The 25,023-nt window shown below is 60.2% G+C and overlaps 1 protein-coding gene across 5 annotated transcripts in view; it reads right to left on the bottom strand.

Annotated features, from left to right (window-relative positions):
- MAPK8IP3 (mitogen-activated protein kinase 8 interacting protein 3) overlaps positions 1–25,023 on the bottom strand; it is a 47,989-nt gene that overhangs the window by 2,518 nt on the left and 20,448 nt on the right. The window contains exons 5-27 of one of the 5 annotated variants that reach the window (XM_028111475.2): positions 22,852–22,996; positions 18,990–19,236; positions 17,802–17,904; positions 17,486–17,604; positions 9,974–9,985; positions 9,125–9,142; positions 8,029–8,086; positions 7,406–7,558; positions 6,666–6,747; positions 5,457–5,587; positions 4,981–5,037; positions 4,727–4,897; positions 3,901–4,027; positions 3,615–3,710; positions 3,349–3,504; positions 2,602–2,767; positions 1,715–1,897; positions 1,435–1,624; positions 1,211–1,330; positions 1,052–1,132; positions 896–963; positions 649–797; positions 83–254 (exon numbers count right to left, since the gene is read on the bottom strand). In XM_028111475.2, coding sequence (XP_027967276.1) covers positions 83–254; positions 649–797; positions 896–963; positions 1,052–1,132; positions 1,211–1,330; positions 1,435–1,624; positions 1,715–1,897; positions 2,602–2,767; positions 3,349–3,504; positions 3,615–3,710; positions 3,901–4,027; positions 4,727–4,897; positions 4,981–5,037; positions 5,457–5,587; positions 6,666–6,747; positions 7,406–7,558; positions 8,029–8,086; positions 9,125–9,142; positions 9,974–9,985; positions 17,486–17,604; positions 17,802–17,904; positions 18,990–19,236; positions 22,852–22,996 — 2,804 coding nt within the window. The other 4 variants (XM_028111471.2, XM_028111477.2, XM_088017273.1 and 1 more) reach the window with 4 other exon arrangements.

Below are 25,023 nucleotides of genomic sequence, written 5' to 3'. Positions count from 1 at the left end.
GGTGAGGAGGGCGAGGCAGTCGGCACGGCTGGTGCGGGGGGCCCTCCCTGCCCTGACGCCCGAGCCCGGCGCAGCCCCTCACCCAGCATCTTGCTGACATAGGGCTCGATGTCCACGTCCTGCAGGTGCTGGTGGGTATGGGCGTGGTAGAGCCGCAATGTGGAATCCAAGCGGATGGACACCCACACCCCATCACCGATCCACGCCAGCTGCCGCACTTGGCTCTCCCGCCGTGGGTGGGCGTCGAATGACTTCTGTGGGGTCGTGGCAGCGCATCAGCGGGGGTGGGGGCTCTGAACCCGCCACGGCCACTGGTCACGGAGACGCCCATGCAGTTCCCTGCAGCCTTCAGTCTAGTACCTGCTTTGCCCCTTAGGGTGCAGGCTCCTGCGAGGAGCTGTAGTCACAACCCCGTCCTGGGGAGGCGTGCGGGGCCCCTGCGGGTCTTGGCCTGACTTGCTGCCGAGTAAAGCAGCAGGTACAACCCAGACGGACTGGTGCTCACAGCCCAGCTGCCCTTTGTCAGCTGTGATGCAGTCACCTCCCTTGACTACGCCCCCAGGGCCCATTAGAAGGCACGGTGGGAGCGCCGTCCACCAGCAGGAGCCACTTGCCCTCCCACGAGGCCCTCCTGCTACCAGCACTCACCTCAATCTGCATCGTCTTGGGCTGGATGACGTGCACCTTGTTTTTGTAGCCACACCAGACGCGGTCGCAGACGACAGCCATGCAGCGGATGGAGTGGTGGGGGTGGCCCAGGTCCATCAGGTGATAGTTGCTCAGGTCCCACTGGCCATCTGCAGAGAGCCCCAGACACCTGCTCAGCCCTGCCCAGGGCCCACCTCTGCCCTCGGTGGGGGTGGCCGCTCACCTGCCCAGAGCCCCTGGACCTCACCTTCACCTCGGTGGAAGATGGCCAGAGTCCCGTCGGCGAGGGCCACAAGAACTCGCCCTTTCACGTGCCTGGAATGGGATGGTGGTGAGCGAGTGGGCTTAGGCTGGTGGCCAGCCCCTCCCTCCCAACGCCCCACCCTCAGCTGGGGTCACGTACACCAGGCTCAGCACAGAGTCCTTTAGCTTGATGGAGTGCAGACACTTCTTCCAGTTGGCCACGGCTGAGTGCACATAGAGCCTGTGGGAGGAGGCCATGGTGGGCAGGGGTGCTCGCCCAGGAGACCCTCCCCAACCCCTGAACCGGGGCCCCACCTACCAGCCGTTCTGGGCTCCCAGCCACATGGTGGGGGCAGCGCTATTGCTGGTCCCTGCAGGGTCTGCGCTGGGCTCTGGCTCGGGCTGCACCCCACCTGTGTCGGCCTCCGGCCCGTTCTCACTGCAAGAAGGATGATTGCTCCAGGGTGGCCCGTGGGAGCCTGTCCCCGCCCACCTCGGCCAGTCTCCCCTCCCCTCCATCTGCCCCGTCCTGAGAGAGCCCACCTGCCAGGCTGGGCACTGGGGGCTGGGGCAGGGGCCAGGTCGGTGAAGACATGCTCCGTGAGGGGCCCAGGCCGCACTGCGGCTGCTTCTGCCTCGCTGGGCCCAGAGTCTGGCACCTCCGTGGCTTCTGTGGCCTCCTCCGTGGACTGAGATGGGTTGACCTTCCCGTTGGCGACAGTAGCCACCTCCCCTGCAGAAGGGAAGGGTGGGCTTGGCCGGGTGGTGGGGAGGAACAAAGGGGTTTAGGGAAGGTGGCCGCCCAAGCGCAGGCCCAGCTCACCCTGGCCCTTGTCCAGCACTGGGGTATCCCCTCGGGAGGAGCAGTTGCTGCGGGGCACGTTGCAACGGGTGGCACAGCCCACCAGGGTGATGCCTGCCAGCACACCATCGGCACCGGAATCCTCAGGGTTCACATCGCTGTCCAGGAAGATCTCCCCCGGAGGGTAGTCACTGTCACTGGCCGCTGGGGGGAGAGTCACAGCCCCATCACCCCATGCCGGGGAGCCCCTTCTACCAGACCACACCCAGATCTCATGTCTCGATGGGGGTGCTGGGGAAGGAGGTGGGAGCCGCCTGCGGATGCAGAGAGCACAGTGGGCCCCAGGCTCTCAGGCCAGCTTGGCCTCAGCATGTGGGCACCTGCTCACAACCACGGCCTGCAGGCCTGGAGAGCCATCAAGAGGCATGGAGGAGTGAGACTCTGGTCTCTGGGAGCAAACAACTCTGATCACGTGTCAGAAAGTTAAGAACTCTGAGCAGCTTGGGCCATCTTGGAAAATTGCCCCCGGCAGGGCCCTGGCCACCCCCAAATACTGGCATGAGGAATACTGCTGAGAGGCAAAGCCAAGCCTCCGCCGGCCCCCGTTCTCCCCGCTGCAGCTGGGTAGCGGGAACTGGGCCCACCGGCAGGTCTGTGCTCAGTGCTTGACTGATATTTCAATCTGTCCTGTGGCCCACCTCCTTCCAGGCAGGCAAGTGAGCATCACCTTGGGGTCTTCTGGTTGTTCACAGGACTAAGGGGCAAGACTGTCAGTTTGCTCCCCTCTGGATGCCCCCACGGGCTTCCGTGCATCCACAGCATGTCCCAAGCAAAGCTGGTGTGGCTCAGCAGGCCTACCATCCCAGCTGTCTGCAGAGCGGCGCAGACCCCGTGCTGCCGGCCCTCACCTGGAATGCTGGAGATGCACAGGACGTGGGCATTGCAGACGGTGAACTGATCCACCACGGTGCCTGGCTGGTTGGCATCGATGATGACCACTTTGCTGGTGGTCAGAGTGCTGGTGAGGATCCACACGCGGCTGGAGGTGGCGTCCGGCTCGGGGAGCTCTTTCGCCTGTTTCAGAGCATGGGAGAGCAGGCTTCTCCAGTGGCCGCACGGGTCCTGGGGGCCTCCTGACCTCTCTCGGGGTGCAGCCCTGCCCGCGGCCTCAGGAGATGCGCTGTCCTCCCTCGCAGACAGAACGTCCCGTCTAGACCGCTGGTGTGCGTGGCCTCACTCCCATGGAGGAGGACTGAGCTCCAGTGCCTCAGTCCGTGTCCCCCAAGCCAGTCTGGGCTATGGAACGAAGCCTTGGACCCCGTGTGTGTGAAGAGTTTTCCGCCAGCCCCTTGTCCTCAGCCCCACCCACGCTCCTGCACACAGCTTGCAAGGAGGGGTGGGGTGGGAGCCCATGCCCCTGGGGTGGGGGCCTGACTCCTCCAGCCTACCGTCTGCTGAGCCTCTGGCCCCCTGCACGTCCCCACCCACCCAGGAGGCAGCACAGGCCCCCGCCCACCCTGGACAAGGGGCGGGGACCTCCAATGAGCCCTGTCCTGCGGCACCATCCCCAGCTGTCCTGTTTCTGTCCCCCTCAACATGACTCCAGTGCTGGGAGCAGCGGGATGGGGGTCCCTGGCCCAGCCGTCTGCTCTGACCTTCTTCTCTGGGGACGCGTGATTGCTCTTGGTCTCTCCTTCCACTTCCCGGTCGCAGGTCAGAGGGTCACGGCCTGGCGCAGGCCTGACTCCGTTCCCAGAGTCGTCCTCGTTTGGTTTCCACCCGCTCAGGTTCACGCCCGCGGCACACCACAGCTGGGAGAGTGGCCATGGGGTCAGTGAGCCTACTCCCCTGTGCCAGCCCACAGGGGGCCCCCACCACAGCCCACCCGCCCCCATCTGTCGGGCCCACGGGGCCAGCTCACCTTCATTGTTGGGTCTTTCTCCACCAGAGGGCGGCAGTACACGGGGACAGGCACGTTCTTCATCCGCGTGTCCTCCTGGCCCCCGTTGGGACTCAGCTGCAACCACAAGGCAGAGGCCACGTGGGCGCGAGTCCTGAGGCAGAGAGCTGGCCCGGGGCAGCAAGAGCCGGGCCCTCCGCAGGTGGGGCCGTGGGGGCACTGCGGGGCTGCCCAGGTGGCTCCCCAGCTGCCGTCCTGCCTGCCCCAGCAACCCCCAGCCTCCCACGCCCCGCGCCCCCTGCAGCACCTGCTTGTACTTGGCCGGCAGGCTCCAGCCACAGGCCTGCAGCCGCCCATCGTCGTTGCGCACGTGCTCGCGCACCTGGCGGTACTGCTCGCGCTTCTGCTCCCGGCGGGTGGAGGACGTGCAGTCACTGGGCGGGAGGCACGCAGGTTACTGCACGGAGCACGCCCAGGCCCGGCGCCCAGGTGGCAGGACCGTGGCTCTCCCTGCACCGGCGCACCCACACCTGCCCTTGTCTGGCTCCCGCCGAGGGCACCCTACGGTGCAGCCTCCCCTCCCCGGGGCCTGTCTTCTGGCTCAAGAACACACAATTCCCCACTCCTGCCCTGGAGCCAAAATCTTGGTATCAAAACTAAGGAAAACACAAAATTCCAAACAGAGAGTTATTCCCTAGAAGCAGCTCCACACTGCCAGCTTCCTGTGGGCCCCAGGAATCTCTGTGGAGCACAGGAGTGCAGGCCACAGTCCGGGGTGTGGCCTGGCCTGGCTGCGGGCCGCAGTTCTGTCTCCAAGGGCGGGGGGCCGGGTCAGCGGAGGGGCTGTGTGCAGCCCTCTGGGACGCAGGGCGGGGACTGGGGGGGAGTGGCCAGGGACATCCCGTGCACCCAGTCAGGCTGGAGGGGGGCAGGGTGTGGGCCAGAGAGGTTGGCCTCAGATGCTGGCCAAGCCTCCTTCCTGCCACGGACCGTGTCCCCCAGGCGGTGAGGCAGGGGTCACTCCTGCGTCAGAGCCTGGAGGGGCGGGGCCCTGGGGCCCACAGACCCCCTCAGGACCCCCCCACCCCAGTGCAGGCCAGCAGGAGGAGCAGGGTAGCCTGCGGGACACTCACTCGTCGGGGAAGAACTCCAGAGGCCGGCTGCCAGCAGAGATGGGGCACATAGCATGGCTGCGGCGCTGGCTGAAGCCGGCCGTGGTGGGGGACTTGTAATGGATGTTCACCGAGGGATAGGACCGCTTGGCCGGAGGGGGGCTGGACGAGGAGCTGAAGAGGCGGCTGAAGCTGCCAGCAGAGGCATGGGAAGTGAGGGGCAGCCAAAGGGGAGCCTTCCCTGCCCCCTCCCCATCCTGGCACCCCCAACTCACAATTGCCAGATGGTGGACTTCTTCTTCTCCTGGACAGATGGATGCTCTCGGGACGCTCTACAGGGGACCGGCGGTGGGAGGGGGCTGCTCAGCCCACGTCCAGGCTGACTTGCCACCAGACCACACCCACCCACTAGGCTCTGCCCAGGCCAATCCTGAGCCTCCCTTGCCTGTGACGTCTCAGGGTGCTGGGGAGGCCCCCCCACACGGGCACACCGGGGATCAGCCTCAGGGAGAAGGTGCTCCTGGGTGGGTCAGTCACAGCTTCCCGGAGGGGTCCCGGCACACCAGCCCCCAACATGCCCCAGCCCAGTCTAGACCAGCCAGGCCCCCCCACAGGCTCCCACCAGGCCCCCTTCCAGTCCTCCTGCGAGAGAGGGAGGTGGGGGGAGTCAGCCTTATTCCCACTGTTAGGGCCTCCTACAGTGATCATGGCTCACAAATGGAGACCTGAGGGCAGGGGAAGGGGGGCCCACCTGATCATCTCGGTCCACCGCACGGCCTCCTGAAGCTCCATCAGCCTCTCCTTGTACTGGTTGCGCTCCATGAGCACACGGGCCATCTCCACCCGCGTGAAGCGGCGGCGCTGTGCCATGGGGATCTTGTCCTGCAGGGAGGGCACTGTCGTTCAGCCAGGGAGGGGCCGGCCAGCAGGTCCATCCGGCGCCCTCGGAGGCCAGCTCACACTACACTTCCTCTCCAGGCTGGCCTCTGGATTCCCACAGATCCTCAGGCAAACGTGGTGGGGAGGGCATATGGGCAGTCTGCCCACTCTCGAAAGGGTAACCTTTCCAGAAGGTCACATGATGTACTTGAGGAGCATAACACAGTGACTTTTCTCACAATCCCTGGACCCCACGGCAACCCCAGATGCTTTCAGTCAGCACTAACAGGTGACGCTGGTCCCAGGGGGAAACCACAGGAAGAGAGGTTCTAGGGAAGGTCCAGTGAGCAGGACCGGGGGACACAAGGTCCCAGGGGGACGCTGGAGATTTTGGCAGGTCTGTGCGGGGTCTGCCATCTGTGAGTGCTGGGGCAGGACCCAGTCTGCTCCAAGTAGCTGTGTCCTGGGCTGCTGCAGGCTGGCACAGGGGTGAGGGACCATGGGGGGTTGCCAGGCCAGTGAGCATGAGGCCCCAGCCCCAAGCAAGGAGGCCCAGGTACCAATCGACATGTCCTCTGGCTCCACAATTCACCTGCACCTCTGGTTTTCTCCTAGAACACTCAGAGGTGGGGGCTGCGCAGGGTGGGCCGAAGGAATATGTGGCTTAGCACCCTGATATGTGCATCAGACACCCCCGAAAATAACAGAGCTAATGAGTGGTGGGGTCAGTGTCCACGGTCCACTTCGGGCTAGGAGCCGGGCCCTGACGTCTGCTGAAGGAAGGCAGCCCTGTCGCTGGGCCCGGGCCAAAAGGGGGTCCACGGGGGTGAGAGAAAAGGCCCCAACACACCCTTCCCCTCAGGCCTCGCTGCAACAGTCAGTTACGAGCCCCCAAGGAGCAGAGGGCTGTCCTCAGGACCATGCTTGCACCTGCTAGGGGGAGGATGTGGGCCCCTAAGGCTGAGTGGGGGTTCCCGCCAGGAGAGGGCAGAGGGGAGGACACAGAAGGGGTGAGGAGGGCCCCGAGACCCACCCCGCACTGCCCGCCCCCCATGCCCCGCATGTTAATAGTGGAATATACCAATTCTGTACAGAGATAGCTGCTTACATCCTCCACCTCTTCTTTGGGCTCTCGGCGGGCGACAATGGCCTCTGACTTCACTCTGCAGGACGAAGAGGGAATTTGTGGCAGGGGTGGAGGCCCCGGGGCATTCTGGCTCAGGCCCTGGGGGACCAGCGGCCCACTGCCCTGCTCGCACACGGCCTGAAAGCCAGACGTGTGTCCTGGCCACCCCAGTGCAGGAGCAGGGGTTCAGGGAACAGCGGATGGGGAAGGCAGGCTAGCTGCAAAGACAGCTGGCCAGCACCAGCAGGTCTACCACCCCCACAGGCCCACCTCCCACCCTCCCCTTTCCACCCCTGCGGGGAGCATCAGGCTGGAAGAGAAAGGCCACCACAAAGTACAAAGTGCTGGGAAGGGGACCCCAGATCTTCCTGAGGTTCCTCCGCGCCCTTCTCCTGAAGGAACCTATGAAGGTTGCCAGAGACAGGACACCGTGCCTTCTAAGGGAGAAGAGGAGGCAGGCGGACGGACAGGACCTGGGCCTGGATGGGGGAGAAGAGGGGGAAGCTGGGCCTGGGGGCGGCTCCAGTGTGAGCTGGAAAGGAGGGAGGAGGGGCAGGCTACATGGTGAGCACAGAGGTGAGCCACTGGGGGAGTGTCCTCCAGAGGGAACCTGGACAGGAGGGTCTGAGGGGGTCTGCCCCCGCTTCTAGGAGCCCCACCTCCTCCCAGGGGCCCAGCCCCAGGCCTGGGCTCACCTCCTCAGCTCTTCCTCCAGGTCCTTGATGCGGCCCTCCAGCCTGAGTTTGGCCTGCCTGGCGGCTTCCAAGTCCCCTTTGAGCACCTCCTGCTCCCCGGACAGCTGGTCCACCTTGGCGATGAGGTCATTCTTCACCACATTCAGAGCGTTTCTTTGAGAAGGCAAAGAGTAGAGAAGTCTGTGTGAACCGCTGTGCACGCGGTGTAATGGGGGCTCAACAGGGCCTGCCCACCTATGGAGGTCTGAGAGGGGACCCCCCCCACTGCAGAATGCAGGGAAAGGCAGTGACCCTAGAGGGGCGAGCAGGGCCATGTGGGTCCGGGCCCTCCCTGGGGTTGTTACAGGGAGGCCCCGGCCCTGGAGGCAGGCTATCTCAGCAATGGCCCTGCTGGAGGAGAGCATTCCTTTTTTTTTTTTTTTTTCTTTTTTTTTTTGGTCAGAGAGATGGAAGTGGGGGGAGAGGAGAAGAGAGAGAATCCCAAGTAGAATCCACGCCCAGTGCTGAGCCTGATGTGGGGCTGGATCCCACAACCCTGAGATCATGACCTGAACTGAAATCAAGAGTGGGAGGCTTAACCGATGGAGCCCCCCCCAGGCAACCCTGGAGAAGAGCGTTCTTACTTGGTTTCTAGAAGCTGTGAGTTCTCCAGCAGCAGATTCCCCACTTCCTTGCCCATTCCTGAAACAGAAGACACAGAGACGTTACCTGTGCTGGCCGGCGAAGCCAGATGCTACTCCACCTGCCCCAGAGCACCAACCCTCCTCCCTGGGGGCGGCTTGGCCCTGGGGGGCAGGTGTGGGGGGGACGAGGCCCACAGGTCTGGCCTCTGGGAACACTGGGTAGACGGACCCTGGGGAGAGGCCTCTGCTGGTCTTCCGGTGGGCTCTCAGCCAGCAGCGCCGTCAGGGACGGAGTCCAGCCTCTGGACGGCACTGCCTGGATGGGCACGACCTCCCATAGCATTCTATCCACGTGAGGTCTGTGTACCGTCAGGGCTCAGCCGGCACCAGCCTGAGCTGACCTGGCGGCCTCTTCAGCCACCTCAGTCTGTCCCCTCTCAGCATCTCCCCCAGCTCTGTGGTTTCCGAGTCCTTCGTGAGGCAGACCCTTCTCAGAGCTGTCCCCAGATTGGTGGCTGGAACCATGGTGATGGGGACAGAGAAAACAGCGCAGGACGGCAGAGAGCCCCTGGCCAAGGACATGGGACAGCCCCTCCACTGGGGTCAGCAGCAGGGAGAAAGGGAGCGGAAGTGAGGACAGAGGGGTCCACCCAGCTCCTCTAAACCAAGCCCCAAAGTGGACCCCACCGACTAAGCTCTCTGCAGGCATGTCACAAAAACTCCGAAATACCGACACTCAGGACAGACAGCCCCGGAAGTCCAGGGTCTGTTCCTCCTATCACCTGTCCCTGGTCTAAGGCAATCATGAGACAAGACCCACGAACGCGGAGCACTGAGCATGGGTTCTGACTGCTGTCTACATTCCCGCCCCCTCAGCCTGTCAAGGATCTGCTCTGAGGGAGGACGCTGGGGAGTCGGGGCTCGAGCCCCACCCCCACCCCGGGAGCCAGGAGCGCCTTTGGCCCCTGCTGACCCCACCACCGCCCCCACCATGCAGAGCAAAGCAAATGGCTCACGAAGCACGAAGAAGGTGTGAGGCACACAGAGAAAGGCAGGAACGGGAGAAACACAAACTGAAACGGGGCCTTGGCCTTACCAAAGAAATCATGGCGCACTAGGAGAGCCGTCCCAGTCCCACGGGAGCCGGGCGACCAGGGCGGCAGGGAGAGGGAAGGGAAAAAAAACAAGCGCATTAAGCCTGTGTGAGCAGCAGGGGGGCAGTCCGCTAGGGCTACTTGTCTCTGGGTTCGGGTGCACACTGGAGAGGGATGGGAGGGGCAGGCTCCTCTGTCTGGAAAGTGTATCCTGGGGCTGCACAGGAGACCACCAGGTCAAGAGCACCTGGGCGGTGAGGTGGAGGGTCAAGGCAATGCACCCAGGTCCTGGGCCAGGAGGGATGGGGGTTAGGGGGCAAGGGTCTGCAAAGTGAGGGACCTGGCGTGCCTTTGAGCACACTGGGTGGGTGCACATGGGAGGGCTGGGGGCTCAGGCCCTCCTGATGGGAACACAGCAAGAAAGCAGGAGCAGAGTCCTCTGCCATATGGGAAGAGGACTCCCGACTTCTGGGGTGCACCCAACAGAGGGGAGACGCCACACGACTGGGCCTGCAGTCCCATCCAGTCAAACTGTCCTATGCTTCTGATGGTTCCGGAGAACCATAAGAAATGGCACTGGGGGACTGTCGGCCTCTGGAAGGACAGGGTTGAGGCCATTGTCAGTGGGCTAGTAGAGCAAGCCAAAAATAAGCTTCCGAGCGGCAGGAGGCTGGTGAGCAAAAGCACGTGTGCCTTGAGTGGCCTGGAAAGGGACCAGGAGGGGACAGGCTGCACAGCCAGCAGTGACTGGACAGCAGCAGGGAGTGTCCCAAGGGTGCCACCCCACTCCAGCTGGATGCCACCGTGGGGGGAGGGGCACAAAGGCGCAAACAGATGGGAGAGATACGCACCTGAGAACTCCCCTGGGGCCGTGTCCAGTGAAGCAACAGAGAGACAGGGGAAAGGAAGCGACAAAGGTCAGTGGGTGACTGGAACTAACAAAATAAAGAGATTCTTATTAAAAAAAAAAAAAAGCAACATCAAGCAGCCATCTCTGTGTTGAAAGGCATGAAGGAATACAAGCAGTTGTCACCGGGCCTGTGGATGACAAATCCCACTGGGGACGGCAACCCCATAGGAAGACAGAGACCCAGAGGGCCGGGCCCCACACCTGCTCAGCCCTCACGAGGGCAAGGCCTCTGCAGCTGACACCCAGGAAGGTGAGAGCGTGCATGTGTGTGGTGTGTGCATGTGTGTGTGTGGGGGTACATGTGTGTGTGTGCGTGCACGGGGTATGTGTGCGCGCGCATGTGTGCATGTGCTGTGTGTGTGCATGCACGTGCACGTGAGTGTGAGGTGTACATGTATGAGGTACGTGTGTGCACGTGCGTGTGCATACACGTGCATGTGTGAGGTGTACATGAGGTACATGTGTGCGTATGTGCGTGTGCATGCGGCATGTGTGCATGAGGTACATGCGTGCGTGTGCATGTATGCGGTGTACATGAGGTACGTGTGTGCATGTGCATGTATGTGCGCGCGCATGCGGTATGTGTGTATGCATACACATGCACGTGTGTGAGGTGTACATGTATGAGGTACGTTTGTTGCGTGTGCATGTGTGTGTGCGTGCATCTGCATGTGAAGGGCCCATGTGTGCTGTGAGGTACACGTGTGCATGCATGTGTGGGTTATATGTGTGTGGGGGTATGTGTGTGCATGTACATGTGCGTGCATGGAGTATGTGCGTGTGTGCATATGCATGTGTAGGGTACTTGTGCATGCATGGGGTACATCTGTGTGTGTGGAATACATGTGTGTGTGGGGTGTGGCATGTGCGTGTGAGATACGTGTGCGTGCATGTACATGTGTGGGATGTGTGTGCTTGCATTGCATGCGTGGGGCACGTGTGCATATGTGCATGCGTGGGGGTGAGGTGTGTGCATGCATGTGAGTGGGGTACGTGTGTGGGGGCACGTGGGCGCATGCATGTGCGTGCACGGGGTACGTGTGCGTGCAGGTGTGTGAGATGTGTGTGCGTGCATTGCATGCACGGGATATGTGCATGTGCATGGGGGTGGGGTGTGTGCGTGTGCGGGTGGGGTAGGGCGTCCAGGCTTAAGACACTCTCCCCAGAGTGCGTGACCTTGGCCTTACAGGCCCCAGCCAGCTCGCGTCTTCTAGGAAGGGTGCGGCCTCAGGCAAAGGCTGGCCAAAGACAAAAGGGAATGAGGGCCAGCTGGCAGGGATGGAGCAGGAGGGCGGGGGAGTGGCGGCAGCGGGGGCGGCAGGCATGTGGGGCTGGCAGTGCCTTCCTCGCTGGGGTCCAAACTCCTCTTCGCTACCCAGCAGGAGATGGGCTGCAACACTACCGTTCTATGTGGTCACTTCCTGCAGAAGCGACAGTATGAAGTCACTTGACTTAAACGCCAAAGTATATAGTTTGCTGTCAGAATTTAAATAAGAAACCAGCGCCTTCTGTCCTCGCTCCTTCCCAGGACAGCCACCGTCAACAGCTGATCTTCTGGGAACTCCTGGATAAACACCAGCATTTATAGAACAAAATCACCACCATGCTAGAGATCCTCCTGCGCAAGGTGCTTCGCCCCGCGCTGTGTCCCGGGACGCTCTGCACCAGAGATTGGAGCTCACCTCCTGCAGCGCCCCGACCCATCACTTACCGGGCACCCGGTGCTTTCCCACACAGGCCCTGCCTGACCCTGTCCCCTCTGGTCCGCTGTGCCCGGCCGCTGCCCAACATTGCTGGCTGCACCGCCACCTGCTGGCCGGGGAGGGCCGCGGCTGCACCTGCTTCGTTTTTGTGGATCTTTTAAGGAGTTACTTCCGTGTTCCCCTTTTCAGTTCTGGATTGTCCTTGAAGTTGAGCGTCCTTTGGTATGTTTGTTGGTATCTTCCGTGAATCTCCTATTTTATCCTCCACCCACGTTCTATTGTACTCCACTTCTGTTAACGCTGCAGACCACCTGGCTGGGAAACAATGTATCTTCCTGAAGTTGCATGACTCACACCTGTCAGTATTTTCCTCTATGGCCGTGGCCCAGCAGGGAGGCCCAGATTACGAATATAATCTCCACCATCCTTCCAGCTCTGCGTCCTTGCATTTCTATGTTCAGATCTTCAATCCAACTACAAGTCTTGTGTATGGCAGAGGTGGGGGCCAGACTTCATTTCCCACCAGGGGGACACCACAAATCCACCTTATTTCTCGTGGCTTGAAGTGCTGCGTCTGTCCTACCCAAGTCCCCACACGGCTCCAGCTCTCACCAGGAACTCACAGGGCCACGATCTTGTCACCTCCCCGGCTCAGCCTTCACTGGTCACACCTTTGTAAACACTTTCATGCCTGGAACATCGGGCAACCCTGCAGCCTTGTTCTTTCTCAGAAATTTCTGGGCTACTCTCACATCTACTCTCCTGGATGAACCTCAGAATCCATTCATAAAGTGAATTTACGTTGGAACCACCCACTGCTCTGCGAGTCACGGGAAGGCTCACGGAGCTCAGCCTGCAGGTCTTGGTTTTTGAGGCCTCTGCTCTTCAGTCGTGTTTCCTAATTTTGTTCACATAGGTTTGTCTCTTTCTCAAGGTTATTTCTATACACGTTCTAGGTCTGGCTGCCATGTGGGCAGGACCTGTGACATGAGGGCAGCGCAGCAGGGAATGCACGGCCCACTGGCCCATGCAGCCCTTCAGATTCTAAGTCCAGTTGCCTGGCTTCTCTTTAGTTCCCTCATTTGTGAAGGGGGCACACAATCGCCCCAGCATGGGCTCGCATGGGCTCGCTGGAGCTGCCCACTAGACTCCAGCTCGCACTGAGTAGTTACCAAGCATGAATTCCCTTACTCCCCAGTTAGGCCAGCTCCAAGAGGCCCACTATCGGGGGTGCAGCGCGGCACCCCTGGGACCAGACGTAGCTTCATGCTCGATGGCTTGTCCTCTTTCGACTGGCGGCAAGGCCTTGCTTTCTTGGAGATTTCTCAAATAATGGTGTGTCTGGCAAGCGGTGGCTGGAGTTCAGTGAAACATGAGACCTGCCTCTCCAGGGTCTTTTTCCTTCCTTCTTGCTAAATGAATTCACAGTCCAAATGCGGAGAGGTGTGGGGAACAGCTGGTGCAGGAATGTGGAGCACTGAAGGATGCCGCCCTCAGCCGAGCTAAGGGCACTGCTGTGTTTCTGAAACCACAGGACCTTTCCATGGCAAAAATGGCTGTAGAATGGAGACTACCAGAGCCCCCCCGCCACTGGCCCCAGGCTTCTCTGTGTAGCAGCCCCACTGGGAACATAGGGTCAGGTGCACAGCTTTTCCACAGGTGGTTTCAGAAAGACACATGGTGATGGGGGACCAGGACTCCCATCCTGTGGCTTATCTCGGCTGAGCCAGACAACAAGGATGGGCCGAGGCCTGCAGCTGAGCCCATCTCCTTTCTCCACCTTGCCAGATGAAGGGGGGGCTCCTCCGTCAGCGCCCCATCAGCACAGTGCCACAGCGCTTGATCCCTTCTAAACTCCTCGAGGCTGCCAGCCTGAGGCTCTGGGAGGCTCCTTCACTCCCAAGAATGGGGCTCATTCCCGCCAGAATGAAGTGGTGCCCATGCAGGGTATTCCAGTGGACATGCTGAGCAGTGACTCACGCCCTGTCACCCGATGACAGAAGGATTCTGATTTCCACTTTCTCAGAACAAAGACCCAGTAGATGCACAGGTTAGTTCTTCTCATGAGAAGGTCGTCTCAGGTGCTCTGTGTTCTAGGGAAGTGCCCCCAAGACATTCAGCAGATACCACTTCCACTCCAGGAGCCGTCCTACACCTGCCTGGGAGTCATGACCCCATTCCCGATTCGGTCAACGTGGCCAGCAGGTCAAGCTTACTGATGTGCGCTGCTGGTTCACCACTCTTTCCTCCCATCACCGTTGATGCAGGTTCTCTATGAAAGTGGCATCTGGAGTGACACCAGATGCACCCCGCAGCTCTGAAGATGGGAGGGAGGGGACAGACGCACAGCCTGGAACCCCCGGGCGAGGCGGGAGACTGTAGCCAATGGGATGGACCGACAGGCAGGCTACCTCGAGTCACCGGGCAGTGAGGAGGCTGGTCAGCTCTGGCAATCCTGTATAACCATGTGAGGGACCAGAAGTGTAGCAGAAGCATCGGCCACTATGGCCAAGAGTGGAAATGACTCACGTGGCCATCTGTGGATGAATGGATGGGTAAGGTGTGGCCTATCCATGCAACGCAGCCAAACTCACCCGTAAGAAAGAACGCGACTCTTAACACCTAGCAAGACATGCACGAACCTCAAAGGAGTCATGCTGAAGGAGAGATGCCACATGGAGGAGGACCACTGGTATGGCCCAGAGGAGGCCGATGTGCAGGACAGGAAGCAGAGGAGTGGCTGCCAGGGGCTGGGGTGGGAGGAGGGGCGGGACTGCCCACAGGTTTTCTCTGTGGCTGAAATGTTCTAACGTGATGATGACCGCTTGACTCTGAATTTGCTCAAAGTGCTCAAAGACATGGGACCGTGCACTTGGAGCAGGTGAACTGAATGGCATATTCCATCCCAACAGCTGTGACGGAAGGCGGAGCAGGTGGTCAGTCGGGGCTTCTGCTCTAGGTCGGACCTGGGTTCAGGTCCTGACCCTGCTGCTTCATCCCACTCTGACTTTGTTTCTTCCTCCATAACATGGGGTCCAGCAGTGGTACCCCGGATGAAAGGCAGCCGAGCACGTCCAACGCCGGCGAGACTCTTCCTGTGACCATGTTGAGGTGTGCAATCTTGAGACGAGATCAGCCACAGTACGAGGTCCGGTGGACTCTGGCTCTGCCCCCTCCCCTACATTCTGCTTCCCGCCCGTGAACACATCTCGGGATGCCTCCAGCTGCTTATGGCCAGGAACAGGCATGTGAGGCTGGGCCTCCAGACCCCGGCATGGAAATGCAAGCTGCTGGGTGCCTATGTGTTTTCCTAGGGAGAAGGCTATAATCTCTTATCAAACCCTCAAACGCTAATGAGTGCATGGTGGCCTACTGGGCGGTGTCCTCTGACCCGCACAGCCTCCAAGGTGGGCCCTGGCAGAAAGGTGCTCCTTCGTGGACACACACAGCGTGCACAGCTACCCACTACAGCCTCGTCCCGGTGCGTGAACACTCCTGAGGCACATTCCTTCCCATGCCCCTCCCAGCCCAGCGGGTCCAGTGCCTGCAGGCCAGCCAGGCCGGGCTCCTGCAGCTGTGAGCGCAATCTCAAGCAGAGCCCCGACGCAGCCCCATCTGGGAAAGCAGTGTGCAGCCACTCTCGGGAGCCCACACCTTTACCTGGAGGCTCCCACCCTAGAAATCTGTCCTAAAGAAGTCCAGACAGCAAAACTCAGGACCAAGAGAGTGAAGGAATTTACAGTCCCGTGAAGGGAAATGTGTAGAGGAATATCAGTGGGTCAGGGAAATGGTGACATCGCCCACAAAGGGGAGGACAAATGTGACCTGACACCACACCCCACGTTATGTGTGTGCTCTGGTGCCCAGGAAGGTGTAAAATACTCATCACGGCATGGGCGGGGGTCATGTGGTTTTTACTCTCTTTTTGGCAGTTTCTGATATTATTTGAATATTACCAGAAGCATGTATTGCTTTTCCAAAAATAAAAATTAGAAAATATATAGGATTATCTGAACCCCATAAAGGAGAGTGGGAAAAAGTCACAATATTTTCCCTAAGTAAATTTTTTCCGAATGTTAAGTTTCTGTTTATTTTTAAATATATGTTTTTACAAAACTTATGAGAAAAATTCCATTAGAAACACAGTGCCCGGGCGCCTGGGTGGCTCAGTCATTAAGCTTCCGACATCAGCTCAGGTCATGATCCCACGGTCCTGGGATCAAGCCCTGCATCGGGCTCCCTGCTCAGCAGGAAGCCTGCTTCTCCCTCTCCCACTCCCCTTGCTTGTATTCCCTCTCTCACTATCTCTCTGTAAAAAAATAAAAATAAAATCTTAAAAAAAAAAAAAACGAAAAGAAACACACACTGCCGAAGGCAGGCCTCCTGCTCATGCTCCTGGTCTTACCACTGAGGGCCAACGTCCTTTATCACACTGAGCTGCACACTCAAACGTGAGCGAGAAGGTAAATTTCATATTATGTGCGTTTTGCTACAATTTAAAAACTGGCTGAAAAAACTTCCATTTCAGGCACAGGATGTTGCTGGCGCTGTCGCCATGGGGAACCGGGCTCCTGGGGGGTCCCCATTCCCCAAGTAAGGCAATCGACCTGACAATGGCCCCAAAGCAAAGAAAGTGAGAGTATGCCCGATGGAAAACGCCTGTTGGTGCCCTCCCTGGAGGGCTCAGGCCTGGCCATGTCTGCCATTGGAAACCCAGCTCAGCCACCCAAGGCAGTGCCATCCATACGGAGCTGCCAAAGCACAGTGCAGACACGCAAATGCCCTCATGTCCGTGATGGCAAAAGGTCACCAGTGTTAATCAGAGGAGAGAGACAACAGCAGGAAGGCTGGCAGTAAAAACTCTTGGATGCAAGGCAGCTCCGCCTCCTCGGGCAGCAGGTGGCCACGTGCAGCGGCCACATGCGGGCCACAGCGCCTGCAGGCACCTCCCCTCACTGAGGCATTAGCCCTGGCTCCAGCTTCTGCTCCCACCTGAGCCATGAGAAATGGGGAGCACCCTTCCCCATGAGCCACCTCTGTGGATGTGGCGTGGGGAGAAGGCGAAGCAGAACCACTGATCCCCTGGCAACACAGCCACCTTCGGCCCTAGAGCCTACCTCGTCGGGAGGAGGGGACCGACTGCAGCTCCAAGGTCCCGGAGCTCCTGTCCTGCAGCCTGGCTCCAGACAAAGGTCACAGGGAGGGCCGGGGGGGGGCAGTTTGAATGCCGTCAAGAGCATCCCATTTCCCGCCTGCAGCACTGAGGGCCGCAGCCTGGCCTCGGAACCCTGCCAGCAGATGCCCAGCATGCCTGACGCCCGTCCCAGGACAGAAAGGACCCGGAGTGAGCCCACACGAGGGACTGTCTCTGCACCCATTTCCGACCCAGGTGCAGGGACTTATGGGAGTGACCGCGGGCTCAAAGACGGGCAGTGACCCGGTCCAGGCATTTTCCTTGAGGAGCAGAATTGCTAGAAAGTGCACTGCCTAGGCTGAGTGCTCAAGGGTGCGGTTTTATTTTCAGAGAGATAGAAAGTTCTAAAATTAGAAAGTAACACAGCTCTGTGAGCACCCTAAAACCTGCTGAACTTTATACTCTATGTGGATACGTTTTATGATATGTGAACTACGTTTCGATGAAACTGTAAAAAGTTCCTGGCTTGCAGCTGACAGAGACTTTGCTTTCATTATAATAAAACCAACAAAAGCAAGCCCAAGGCCCTGGGGTCCCGGGGATGGCTTGAGTTTACCTAGCAGGTCAGCTCCTTCATCCACATCCCCGATGACCTCTGACCCCGCCGTCGACAGCTCGTGGTACAGGGAGTCAGTGTTGATGCCAAAAGCCTTGTTCACGATCCCCTGGGTCGGGCTGTGAGGAAATGCAGCCAGGGAGCTCAGGGTGAGGGGGCAGCATTCACGGGCTGCAGGTGGGGACCCTCCAACACCACCCACGGTGCCGCTCAATGCCAACGCTGCTCGTGCAATGCTACAGGGGACACCTCTGCCGAAGGCACCAACACCCACGGTGAACATGGAGCCCACTGGGACCCCAGTCTCAGTGAGTACCTGTTGCCCGTGCGATCAAGGCGGGGTTCCCGACTCATGTCCAGCTCTGGCGTAGAATCAATAATGTCTTGAACATCAGACCACTCATCACTGCTGCCCATGCCTGGGGGGGACACAATGGAACCCCAGGGTGAGGGGGGATGCCCACCCTCCAGCCCCATGTGGAGACCCCACACTAGACCACCGCCAGCCAGGGACCATCAGGAAAGGGCTCCTCAGGGGCGCCTGGGTGGCTCAGTTGGTTAAGCAACTGCCTTCGGCTCGGGTCATGATCCTGGAATCCTGGGATCGAGTCCCGCATCGGGCTCCCTGCTCAGCGGGGAGTCTGCTTCTCCCTCTGACCCTCTTCCCTCTCGTGCTATCTCTCATTCTCTAAAATAAATAAATAAAATCTTTAAAAAAAAAAAAAAAGGAAAGGGCTCCTCCCTGGCTGGTGGCCAGCAGGGGCCCATCTCCCAGAACCACGGCTCTTTTTCATGACCTCTGATGAACAGACCAGATACCCTGCTTCTCCTCCACCCCTCCTCTACTGAGTGCGTCTGCGGGATGACAGGGGTGCACGCCAGAAGCCAAGTGTGTCCCTCAAATCTACAAGTTGAAATTGTAGCTCCTTGGGCCCCCAGCGTGTGACTTGCATTTGGAGATGGGGTCTTTAAAGAGGTGCGGGTAAAATAAGGCACACAGGCAAGCCCTGACCCCATCCGACTGTGTCCTTGTAAGAGAAAGGGCTGAGGACACACGGAGAGGCGGCCGTCGCACACCCAGGAGCAAGGCCTTGAGAGAACCAGCCAGCCCCGACACCCCGACACCCGGATCGCTCACTCCTGGTCGCCAGGACTGTGAGAAAGCAAACGTCTGTGGCTTAAAACACCCGGTCTGTGATGTTTCTTACTGCAGCATGAGCCGACTGATACATCTGCGGGAACCAAGATCCCTATTTGGAAGGGAAACCTCACGGGGGCAGCGGGGGAGGGCGGGACAGCAGGGGTGAAACCAGCAGGGGGCGGGGCCCGCAGGGGAGGGGCGGGAACAGCAGAGCAGCAGGGGCAGGAGAAGGCGGAGCCAGCGGGGGGGGGGCCCGGCAGGGGAGGGGCGGGGCAGCGGGGGCGGGACCCGCAGGGGCAGGTTATGAGTGGCTCCCTCGGCCTCCCCGCCACAGTCCCCAGAGCCCAAGGGCCTGCGCGGCACCTATGCTGACGTTCCGCATCTCCTGCGTGACCTGGACCTCCATGTTGCGGCTGTTGCGCTTCTCTCGCGCCCGCTTGCTGCTCTTCGTGCCGGCGCTGTAGTCCCCCAGGGGCTGCAGGCTCTCATTGAGCGGCGTAACGGCGGCCGAGGGCACAGAGGACGTGGGCGTGTTGGACTTGGTGCCCGCGGTGCTGGGTGTGGCAGCTGCCGAAGACTGGCCTGACTCGGACATCTCATCCTGCGGACACTAGGGCCAAACACAGGGAAGGGCGAAGCTCGCCATGTGGGTCGGCACGCCCGCGAGGCTCCCGGTGACGCACACCGTGCAGGGTCAGCGGGGGCCTCGGCCACCTCCGTGAGGCTCCCTCGCTCGACTTCTCTGGCCACGGTAAAACAGCACCCTGAGCCAGGACTGGAGGTGACTGGGGGACCCCTGCTCTCCTGTCCAGCCCACTCCTCTGGCCTATCCCTGGGTTCACCCAGCCACTGCCTCTGGGTTTCCGGAGGCCACTGACACTTTATTATCTAAAGAGTCTGGCTTGGGGCTGTTAGCTTGCGCGCTCCCGGCAGCCCGCCAATGCCGCGTGTGATGGACATGAAGCTACACAAACATGGCAAGCAACCCTTTGCAGCCAGGGGGTGGTCAGAAACAAGTGGCAGTCCAGGGCTGGGCAGAGGGCTCCAAATGGGGACCAGGGAGGAGGCCGAGCATGCCTTCTGATCAAGCCGTCTGGCCTGTGGCCGGCTGCTGAGGTCTCCTGCTTCCTGCCCTGGGCCCAATCTGGGCCTTGGAAGGGGCCCCGACCTCCCAAACATGGAGACACCAGGGGATGTGTAATTCTTAACCCTCACGGCTCAACTGGACCTCAGGGTCTGCCCTACGTAGCTATGGATATGCAGTCAAACTGCAGTCCCGCTTCCAGAGAATGGGTCATCCTCAAAACATTCCGAGAGAGATCAGATTATTTTTAAAAACTGCAATCAACTGTTGACCTTAAACATCTCCCTGGAGGGGCACCTGGCTGGCTCTGACGGTGGAGCATGCAACTCTTGATCTCGGGGTAGTGAGTTTGAGCCCCGCGTTGGGTGTGGAAATTACTTAAAAAAAAAAAAAGTCTTTAAAAAAAAAACAACCAGATTCTCCCTGGAGAGAATACACTCTACGTGAGTAAGTATGGCACGGGAAACAAAACCACTCTTCTCCCACAGTCCTTCCTTGTGAAACCATCGGACAGTATCGGTGAAGTGGCCCACTCGTCTACTAACACTCATGACCCGACTCACCCCGATTCAGTCCTCAGTGGGCAGCAGCCCCCCACACACCCTGCTACCCTCTTGGGGTACAGAGAAAGGGCATGGCCTCAGGAGGGGCTGCAGCTCCTGGTGCATACCCCAGGGGCCCACAGCACTGGATCACGTGATTTCCACGGAAGGGGTGCTTCCGGGAGTTCTCACAGGGGAGGAGCTGATGGCGGGGGTGTTTGGCCTTCTCCCTAAAGCTGGATGCACGCTGGGACCAACCTACACCCACCTTCACCTGGGAAGGGCTGACTAGGCTCTCGTGAAGAGCGAGTTGGCTGGGAATCCTGACACCTGCCACTTCCTGACCCATGTGGTCAGCGTCAGGCCAGAGCCTGGGATGGCCATGTCTGGCTTCATCTGACGTCCCCTCACACTTCCCTGCCATAACTCTCACTATTCCACAACGAGGCCCGCCGTGTCCCCAGTGGATGCTTGGCGATGTCAGGGACATTTGTGGCTGTCATGACTGGGGATGGGTGGGCACTCCTGGCGTCCGGTGGGTGTAGGCGGGGAATGTCTGCTCACTGTCCTGCAGGCCCCCGGACAGCCCCCAGAGCTGAGAACCGGCCCATATCGTTGTGCCGAGGTGGTATGCCCGGCGTAATAGCCTGTGCCTCTCCCCCTAGAAGCACCCTGGTACAAGCCTCTTCTACTTGGCATCTACAGCCTAAGGCCAATTTGAGAAGGAAAAATCCCTTCCTGAGAGCCTCTGTGATGGAGCTGCCCTAGCGGTCCGTCCGCCCCACACGGTGGAGGCTCCCAGGCGTCCCACAGGCAAGGGGATGCCTCTGTTGCCAGCCCTTGAGGAGAGAGGGCCGCAGGAGACCAGAGGCACAGGGAAGTCTGGCGAGGGCTGGGGGAGGCCCAGTATGTGAGTCCACGCCTCTCAGAACCAGACGTTTTCTGGACCACCTTCCTCAAGGCCACGGTTCCCGGTTCCCGGCCTGTCCATGCTTGGCAAACTCGGGTCTGCAGGTTCGCAGTGGGCCTCCTTGACCCCAGAAGTCACCGAGGGGAACCGTGTGGCGCGGTCAGGCCTCCCCCAGTCCCTGGCTCTCTCTGACCCTACAGGCCGCCACCTACCCGCGGGACGCTCCCCTGGCCACCACTTACCTAGCGGCAAACCTCTCAACCTCCTAAACACCAACGTGTGGCAGTGACCTCCAAATGCAAAGAACCCAAACTCTTAGCGGTCATTCCTCACCATGAGTAGCCACAACTGTTTGGTTAAAACACTGAAAATACAGCACATAAAAACAAAAAACAAAACAAAAAACAACAAAAAAAAATTAAGAAATTAGAAAGACCTTAAAACCTAGAGCATGAAATAAAAAGAACTTAAACATAATTAAAAAAATCAAATCAAACACACCTACAAACTGAAACATAAAACAGTGGGATGAAAAGCAAGACTACTTCGGACGACGAGGCAGGAGAAAGAAGAGACATGGGAAGAAAGCTGGCTCGGCCTCAGGCGGGAGGCAGGGCTCTGAGCCCCCGGCCTCGGGGGGCCCCTGCGGCTTCTCCCGGCAAGTGTGTGGAGGAGCCCCAGCCTCCCGCCGGCCCTGCACACAGGCAGGGCGGCCCATAACGGGGGCGGGGGGTGAGCGCCTGGGTCAGAGGTCGCAGAGACATGCTCCCTGTCTGGAACAAAAGCTGAAGCGAGTGGGGTCACTTTCTGACAGAGTGGGCAGCTTGCAGCCACTTCCTGCAGGCAGGCTGGACACCCAGGAACAAAGGGATAGTCAGCCACAAGCTGCAGCAAGAAGAAGCTTCGGGAGAAGTCCAGACCCCACATCTGCTGGCCCAGCCAGGCCTGGAGGCCCAGGTGCTTTGCCTTCCGCAGGCGACCTCCCACAGGCTCTGCAGGAAGTGCCCCAGGCCTGGGGTCACCTCCTCCAGCCCCAAGGGCAGCATCCTTACCTGGTGATGCGGCCACAGCCTGTCTGGCGAAGGGAGGGCTGAGCTCACAGACCAACACTGGCCACAAGTGACCAGGGGCCCTGATCGAGTGGCGGGTCAGGGAAAGTCCCTGCCCCGGGCTTTGTCCGGGGGCCCCCGCTGAGGGGTGCACTGCACTCCCTGGTTAGCTGCGCGCACCCAGGACAGCCACCTCCCCAAACTCAGAGACCCAGCAGTCAATAGCATGGACAGGAAGGTAGCAGCAGGCTAGAGGGGAGATACTGGCCCCTCACCCTACTGTATCCAGTGGACGTGCAAACCTCAGACACCATGATGCAAGATGCTCTGGGATGGCGCCCAGGGTGGCCTCGGGGCTGGTCTTCTGGGTTGGGTCTGGGAGACAGACATGCTTGTGCCCCAGAACAAAGGCTCAGCTCAGCCCGAACAGACAGGTACGCCCTGGCTGCAGAGGCCCCGAGGCCCCGTGTGAGGCCCGTGCCTCCCGGGCTGGTGCTTCCCTCGGGTGCTGGCACACCTCCGCACACAGCCCCACTACCCCGGGTGCAGGGGAAGCTGCAAAGGGTTGTACACAAAGACGCTTCCTGAATGAGCATGGGTGACAGGGAGGGACCCTCACTCCACAGCACGGCTACAAAACCTGGTAGCTGGAGGTGAACTGTAGCTGGCCGAGGTCACTCAGGTGCCAGTGGTCCCCCGAAGGCACGAGCTTGCCCCCCATCTGTGCACGTACCATGCCGTCGGCCAGGGGGAAGACATTCAGAGAGGTGGGGCGCTCCTTCCTGCTGAAATGTGAGAGAGAGAGGGAGGAAGCGGACATTAGACGGGGCTCACAGCTCGAGAACTGGAGGCTTTCTGGACGCACGGAGGCCTGCCCTGCAGACCGAGCTGCTCTGGATGAGGGCCCGGTGTGCGGGGCGGGGTGTGAGCTCCGGGGCAGCCCAGTCTGCACCGGGGCTGCCTGTGCCCGGAGCTACGGCTCCACTGTCCCCAAACCTGTTCCCGTGTTCAGGGGCACCTCAGCTGCTCTGCGGGCCTAAGGGACCCTTCCCCTTTGGTCCACTGTGACTCGTCATTTTTGGTTAGTTTGACTTTACAGAGAGCTGCTCTGTAGGCTAAGAAATCCCACGGCAGTGCCAGCAGCAGGCCCCTCGGCATCGAGGCCGGCACAGAGTGCTCCTGAGTGGCCACATTTACCATGACAGTCTTTCCTACGTGGAGCCCAGGCCTGCCTCCTGGGGCCAGGCAGAAGGAATCAACCCTTCAGCTCTGTTCTTTGCTCCCTGTCCCCCACCCGACTCCTTCGCTGTTCCTTTGTCAGCTCTCCTCAGGGTAAAATGTCCGCCTGGATATGCAGAGTAAAGAGAGGCCCCCATCCTGCTGCTGGTGTCGTGTCCTTTACAGCCCACGGGGGCCCCTTTCTCTGGCTCCATGCGGTTCTTCCTGGTTGTCAGGGAGCACGGACCCCAGAGGGGAGCTCTTTCAAAGGTGTGCCAGGAGACGGGGAATGCAGGTCACCTGGAGTCAGGATGGAGCCCAAAGCTGCCTGCTAGGCTCAGTTCCTGCGGAGACGCCCCATCGGGGGCTTCTGATTGGGCACCAGGTGGTACGCAGCCCGGCCAGCTCCCTGTGCCACCCCAGGGTGGACGCGGCGCACCCAGAGATGGTCATCCACCTGACAGCCTGCGCTGCTCAGAGCTGCTGTGGCAGAGCATCAGAGCCCTGCACACAGAGCTCGACCCCCAGGGACCGCGGTGTGAGGAGTGGTGGACGCTTCCTCAGGACTCCCAGACAGCCAGATCCGGAGACTGGACCACTCTGGAGAGGGAAGGTGGGCGGCTTCCTTGCAGTGCTTGGAAGAATGGAGCAGCCACGGTCCACGAGAACTTCCTACAGCCAGGCAGGCAGCTTTGTGAAGCATGACCCTGGGAGGCGGGGGCTCTCTGGCTGGGGCCCCCATGTGGTTCTGGGGGCCGGCCAGGGCTAGGATGAAGCAGGAGAACACAGAGGCTGAGCCAGAGTCCTGCTTTGTCTGGTCCGAGGCTGGCTGGTGCATCCTGTTCAGCAAGATGCTGTCTCCCGCAAAGCTGGGAGTGGGCTGTGCTGTCCCGGGAGCTGGTCTGTGGCAGGGACAGCACCAGAGGAGCACGTGCTCCCGAGGGGCTGGAGCCGCCGGCACCTCCGCACATCAGGGCCTAGGCCACCCAGGAAGCTGGTTTCCTGTGGACAATCACAGGCGTCTCACGCAGCCCTTGTCCCCCTGATAGAGGATGCGTTCTCAGGCACATCTCAGCTGGTCACCTGACAGTTAAAGACACTCAGACCCCAAGAAAGGCACCAAGTTAGGGAGCTCTGCATCTGCAGGTACATCAAAACCTCAGCAGGCCCTGAGGCTCTGCCCCCTGACTGCCCTCTGCCACAGCCTGCCTGGTCCCGGGTGTCTGGGAAGGTGCCAGTGGCCACGAGGTCAGCACGTCCCTGGAGGAGGGGCCAGCCTCCAGAGCCATAGCGTCTGCTCCCCCGAGGCTCCCGGGCACATCCTTTGCTCACTCTTCCTCGTTGGGCTCCCAGTGCCGGTGCAGGAACCCCTCTCCTGGGGCCCAGCTCCACCGTGGGAGAAATGCACAGCGGGGCCCTTGGCCCCAGGCAAGGGGCAGAGTGTGAGCGTCCTGCCTCAAAGGACAACGGGGGGGATGCGTGCTGTCACCCGCTTCCAGAGCTGTGTGCAAGGACACACACTGCATCCAGAGACGGCCAGGCTGCTCTCCTGCAATGGGCATCGTCCCCAGGAATCAAGCCTCATCTTCTCTCT

Source organism: Eumetopias jubatus, unplaced genomic scaffold (assembly GCF_037043125.1).
Source record: "Eumetopias jubatus isolate StellerSeaLion01/CBP00866 unplaced genomic scaffold, mEumJub1_p1.0 scaffold_12, whole genome shotgun sequence".
Lineage (NCBI taxonomy): Eukaryota > Metazoa > Chordata > Mammalia > Carnivora > Otariidae > Eumetopias > Eumetopias jubatus.
The sequence above is the reverse complement of the archived record's forward strand: the minus strand, read 5'-3'. Positions and strand labels throughout refer to the sequence as shown.